General features: G+C 37.3%; 1 protein-coding gene across 1 annotated transcript; it reads left to right on the forward strand.

The window, feature by feature from the left end:
• Positions 1-1273: 1273 nt before the first annotated feature.
• LOC143856489 (transcription factor bHLH35-like) lies at positions 1274-6007 on the forward strand. The gene is made up of 5 exons (XM_077366721.1): positions 1274-1671; positions 2005-2170; positions 2673-2912; positions 3713-3883; positions 5643-6007. Exons 1-5 carry the CDS (start codon positions 1598-1600, stop codon positions 5730-5732), a joined length of 741 nt encoding a protein of 246 aa, XP_077222836.1. The 5' UTR covers positions 1274-1597; the 3' UTR covers positions 5733-6007.
• Positions 6008-6336: the final 329 nt, after the last annotated feature.

Consider the following 6336-nt stretch of genomic DNA (forward strand, 5'->3'; position numbering starts at 1 on the left):
ATTAGACCATATTTGCGTTGACATCTCAAGTAAAACACGTAGAAAGCGAGCTTTAGCAACATTATTATTCACATAAGGAAAATGATATTTTCACCCCCTTTTTCACCATTTTCAAACCCTTTTTGTTTTTCTAATAAAAATATAGTTTCACCTTCTTTGTTGTCTTCTATTGAAAGGGCTTTGCTAGGGAATTTTGAGGAAAGGCATTCCATAGCTAACTTTTGCATGAGTGAACACGCACATAGGTTCACATTTCAGCAGATTTTGTCTTACTCATTTAATTCATCTCAGGTGGCTATTCCCCCATGCTAAAAGTCAGCCGCGAAATGTGTAAGATCCCATATCGAAAAGGGAGAGAAAGTTCCTGGGATGTGTGTGTGTGTGTGTGTGAACTCTCCCTCTCTCTGTGTAGACGTATTTTCAGCATCTCCAAGGGGCAGCCCCCGTGGATTGGATTGGGGCACGGTTATTACTGCTAAAAAACAAAACCAAAGAGGGTAGAAGACCCATAACGCATCAATATTTACACAGTTGGGTTGGGGCGTGACAGAATGGTATCAGAGCCGTACCTCCTGCAGTACGATGTGCAAGTGAGGATGCTAGGCCCTAAGAGAGGTGAATTGTAAGATCCCACGTCGGAAAAGGAGAGAGCTCCAGGGTTATATATGTGAACTCTCCTTCTCCCTATATAGACGTGTTTTCAGCATTTCCAAGGGGCAGACTCCACCGAGTGGATCGAGCATGGTTATTGTTGTTGGAAAACAAAACCGGAGAGGGTATAGAACCCAGAACAAGACAATATTTACACTATGGGATCGGGGGTGACAAAATGCCTCTCTGCGAAATTCCCTAACAAATCCCCTATTAAAAATATTCATTTTCAACAAAAAGGGATGGATTCATTTCTCTCTGTGAAATTGAACAATTTTCCGAAAAAAACAAAAAGAAAAAAAAGGGGAGTGATAAATCGACTCCCAAATATGATTAATTGACTCCCCATGTGTCTTTCTCTCTCCTCTGGGTTAGAGAGAGAAAGAGGAGAGAGATAGACACATGGGGAGTCGATTTATCACTGCCCAAAAAAAAAAACCTCCTTTTTTCTCTTTATGGCTTTTGCCTTCTCTATCGAAAAAAAATCGAAAATGAAACCTCTTAACAGGAGGGCAAAATAGTAATTTAAAGTTAAAAAAAAGAATCATGGATCTTATCACTTCCCTTTTTCTTTAAAAAACAATATCCAAACTCACTATGATTGTGCGAAAAGAAGCGGAGGAGACGGGAGACCTTAAAATTTGGGCGATAATATTTTCACCCCCCGCTTGCAGTACGCATTCGCCCCACTGGTAATGAAAGCTACTTCTTCTGTTGGCACTGGGTCTGGGTACAAGGACGAGTGCGGTCTTCGTCATTAGGGTCTACGCGGTCTTTCCGACCATTGATCCAACGGTTCAGGATCTTTCCTAGAAACTCCAGATTATATCTTTCTCCACGTGTCTCTTCTTCTCCATTATAAGCTCTCCTTTATTCCTCTTTCTCTCCCACCTCTATTTTATATAAAATCACCCCTAGGTGGGAAATAAGAGACCCCCACTACAAAATGGAGAGTATGGTTGAGGAATATAAATTATATTGGGAAACCAATATGTTTTTCCAGAACGAAGAACTCGACAGGTATTCATAAATCACTAAATCTTTTCTTTCATTTCCCACCTTTCCATAGTTTTTTTTTTTGTTACAGTTTCAAAATTTTCACTACTTCTGAGTTGGGTATCTAAGAACTCAAATAATTTTTAAGATCTTTACACTTTGTATGTTCTCTTGAAAATCTTCTGGGTTTTATTTTGATTATTGGAAATTCATACTCACAGGCTTTATTTTGATTCTCAGTAGAGTTTTTCTAATAATTTTCTGGGTTTTATATTTTGTGTTCTGTAGTTTGTTCCTCTTGAAAATCTGCCTAGAAAAATTAATAGTTTTTTTCTTATAATTTTGTGGGTTTTGTAGTTGGGGGTTGGATGAGGCAATTTCTGGGTATTATGATTCTAGTAGTTCTCCGGATGGGGCTCCTTCTTTAGCCACACCTAAGAACATTGAATCAGAGAGATATAGAAGGAAGAAGATCAATGATAGGCTTTATGCCCTCAGAGCCCTTGTCCCCAACATAACTAAGGTAGGACAAACTTAACTATTGCAAACCCAAAAAAAAAGAAAAATAAATTAAAGGGTTGTGATTTTCTAGGCAGGACTCTGAAATGATGATTGATAGATCAAGGGCTAAGATCGTCCGATCAAGGTGGGGTCGACTGCCATGGGGAATGATATCAGCACAACCATGCTTAATAATTGCCCAAACTCAGCTTGTCTTTTTTTTATTTATTTAATTGGCTTCTCAGAGCTATTTGGGAAGTGTAATAACTTTTGACAGCTCTTTGAATAATAAAAGACAAGATAAGTTAGAGCAATTATTAAGAAATTGTGGTGCCGATATCATTTACCTTTATTATTTGAGGAATGATAAGTTAGTGAAACGTTTTCTTTTCTTGTCTCTGTTTTTTATGTATAAAAAAAGGAAAAAATATTGGTCCATATCTTTCCACCCTAATTAGCATGTATATTAAGATTTGGACTAACGATTAATTAATTGGTTGGATTGAATAATTGGATGGGGTTAGATGGACAAAGCATCAATCATCAAGGATTCAATCAACTACATTCAAGAGCTTCAAGATCAAGAAAGGAAGATCCAAGCTGAGATAACAGAGCTTGAGACTGAGAAACAAAAGAAAATACCCATTTCTCATATTGAACAATCAAGCTTCTCGCTTTTGCAATCAAAGACAGAGAAAACCGAGCAAAGCTGTGATTATGAGTTTGTTGGAGGACCACGAACGGCTTCGATCGAAGTCCTAGAAGTAAGTTGTACAACTTTTTATTATAATAGCACTTGCACTATATTATGATTGGTTATTGGAAGGATTATGAGAATTATAATAGTCATCTTTAAAATCAAATTAGACAGAGAGTGTGTTTGGATTGTAAGAATCAGGCGATGGAATTGACATCCTATCGATTGAATTCGATTCTGACCGATTCTGACGTCTAGTTTAAAATCAATGAATGAAATTAGGAGAGAAATGACTCATAGGTGGAAAAAATTCCTAGTGTGAAACTACAAGTTACTTCAAAAGCTTAAGTAGTCGGAGAAGGTGTTATTTAATCTTTTATACTTTAACACTCCCCCTCACGTTTGGCGCCTCTTTTTTTAGGGTTGGCCTATATTTGGCAGATGTGGCCCCCTATTTTTGGGTTTGGCCATTGCATTTAGAATTTTGCTATTAAGGAGGTTTGAACCCAGGCATTTGCTCTGATACCATGTGAAACTACCATCATAGCATTTGTTTCTCGCCCCAAGAGATGGTTTTTTGATTTCGACCCAATCAGAATTACCCACAATGAAATCTTTCATTGAAATATTTTGAAATCGGAAAAGGATGCCGATTTCGATTCCTAATTCCGGTAATCCAAACGCAGCCACATGTAAAGATTTGAATTCCATTATTGTTTCATCATTCTTTAATTTTGTAATTTTGCTTAAATGTGACATTAGAGTCTAGTTTAAATGTTCAATCCATCTCAACTACCCAAAATTATAGAAAGGATGCTCAATAAATAAATAAATTTATTTATAAAAATAATTTGAATAAAATTGCAGCTTAGGGTTCATGAAGTGGGAGAAAGGACATCTGTTATTAGCATCACTTGCAGTAAAAAGACAGATACGATGGTAAAGCTATGTGAGGTTTTCGAGTCTTTGAAGCTTAAGATTATCGCAACAAATATCACTGCCCTCTCTGGTAGGTTTTTGAAGACCGTTTTCGTCGAGGTAATTTTTTCCCAACACAATAAATTTCATTACTCTGTACTTTTGCCTCTTTACAAATGCTAAAACAGCCACTGTTAGGTTCTTTCCTAACAGCCACTTTTTGTTGGTGGAAATGTCCTTCAGTCAAGGAAATGATAAGAAGAAGAAAATGCTTCAAGGCGCATAATCGTTTTCCTTAAGACAATTTTCGCCCCCACCAGTTGTGTGCAAAGGGGATCCGCGAATTGCCTCCAAGATACAATGAAGTCTTGTAGAACAATTCTACAATTGTTTGACGACACTTTGCACAAGCGGAATCAAACCCAAAACACCTTTCAAGATCTTTAAGCCTTAGAGAAAATCACTACAACTGTTTCTACAGAAAACAGATTTTAGTGCATTGTTTTATGAACAAAACAAACTTAAAATTGCAAGTAAGAGTGAGAGATTGCTAGAGAAGAAAAACAACAGTTCTCTAACACTTTTTGGTCACCACACATGCCACGTGGATGTGATAGCTACCATTGATCAGACTTACGAAAAACTTGTCTGATCTAATTCTCCAAAATGACGAAAATACCCTTGTCTACCTTAAGTGCCAATGACACACTTGCATTCTTTCTTTCTTTTTTTAATTTTTTTTTTTTGGGGGGGGGGGGGGAGTGGTCCCTTGTCTTCCCCGGGCCACCCCTTATCGTCTAAAAGAGGAGTCATGAAATGATGCTTTTTCTTCGCAATGCCTAGTCATGAATTTATTGGATTCAGTGGCTTGAACAAGAAAAGGGGACTCAAAATTGCGTTTAATTTTGGAAAATGATAAATGAATTTGCCCCTTTCATCACATGGGACACCCAACTACAGTGTACGTGGCAATCAAATCCGTTGAATTCTTCTGACATGAAGTACATCAGCCCCTCTGCAGTCATTGATACATTGCTGCTGGGCGTCCTTAGTGATGAAAAGGGGCGCATTTATTATTTCCCTTAATTTTGACTCTAATAATTAGTTTTGAGCTTAAAATCATTTCTCAAAATCCAAAATGACAGGACCTAAATGAACAAATTAGGTCAATGATTGGACGGTTCACGTGCATCATTGATGACCTTAAGATAATACAAACACAAATTCTTAAGGTCATCAATGATGCACGTGAACCGCCCAATCTTTGACCTAATTTGTTCATTTAGGTCCCGTCATTTTGGATTTTGAGAAATGATTTTATCCCCAAGACTAATTATTAGAGTCAAAAGGGTTTTGCTAATGAGTGCCCTTAGGGCACTTGGTAAGCATCATTTTGGGATCTTGTATTTACGCATACTTCGAGGAAAAAAATCTCAAAATGTGTGTAGAAGTCCCAAAGTATGTGTAAATTCAAAATTACAAGGGTAATTAAATGATGCTTAACGAGTGTCCTTAAGGCACCCGTTAGCAAAACCCTTATTTTATTGGTTCCAAAGTACTTCTGGTAATAATTAAGCAAACCCTAAATATAGCTTTCAGTTCAATGATGTAACTAACATGGTCCGTCCTTGGATTCAATTTCCTACATAAAGATCAGTCCCCCTAAGCAACATTCAGATCCATAATTTTATTAACCAAATTAGCATCAGCTAAGGACCTCCGAGATATCCCTTACACCAAATCGGGTGTCAATATTAATTTCCAATGGGCTGTTAACCTCTGTACCTACGTTCAAAAGAAAATAAAATATTTAAGCAATTGTGGTTTTCTAAATCAACTCTTAGAAGATTGGCTAATTTGAGTAAATTATTTTGGTCAGGCTGATGGAGTAGAAAAAGCTCAACTGAAGGAGAAGATTGAAACTGCCATAGCAGATTTGGATGTGCCCAAAAGTACTATGTGCTTCTAGGTCAAGGAAAGGGATGCTATCTAATTTTTCTCTGCACAGCATAAGTGTTGCTTTCTTTTTTTCTTTTTCTTTTTTTTTATCTACAGCATGGTCATGACTTTCTACTTTCATCTCACAAAAAGGAGCCCTCTTGGCAATTGTGTTGGAACGCATTAGTGAAGTCATGTACTCACCTTTATATTTTCGTTATATTTTGCTATTTCTCTAGCAGTGATAACAACACTCGTATGTATTATGAAGAATCCCAAGGTCATGTTTGTTTTGGATTTTGAGAATTGATTTGTGGTCCGAAACTGATTATTGGACTGACAATTAATTTCATTCACATCTATATATAAAAAAGGGAAAACTGTTCATGAGCTTGAGCTCATATAAGCTTATATGAGCTTGAGTGCCCAAACACATGGGTCCCACATTTTTGTGGCGATCCAAACCATTCATTTGCAAGGCTCCATCTATTCCCCATCATAGATAGGGTGTGTACCAAAAATCAAGTACATCGGATCATCCTAATCCCTCCAAAAGTGGAGGGCAAAAGTGGGTAAATTTGTTGACAAACAGTGTCTGTCCATTTTCCCCTCCACTTTTGGATGGGTTAGGATGA

The sequence above is a fragment of the Tasmannia lanceolata genome, unplaced genomic scaffold (genome assembly GCF_043159265.1).
Source record: "Tasmannia lanceolata isolate RefF3 unplaced genomic scaffold, GAP_Taslan_0.1 ptg000023l, whole genome shotgun sequence".
Classification (NCBI taxonomy): Eukaryota; Viridiplantae; Streptophyta; class Magnoliopsida; order Canellales; family Winteraceae; genus Tasmannia; species Tasmannia lanceolata.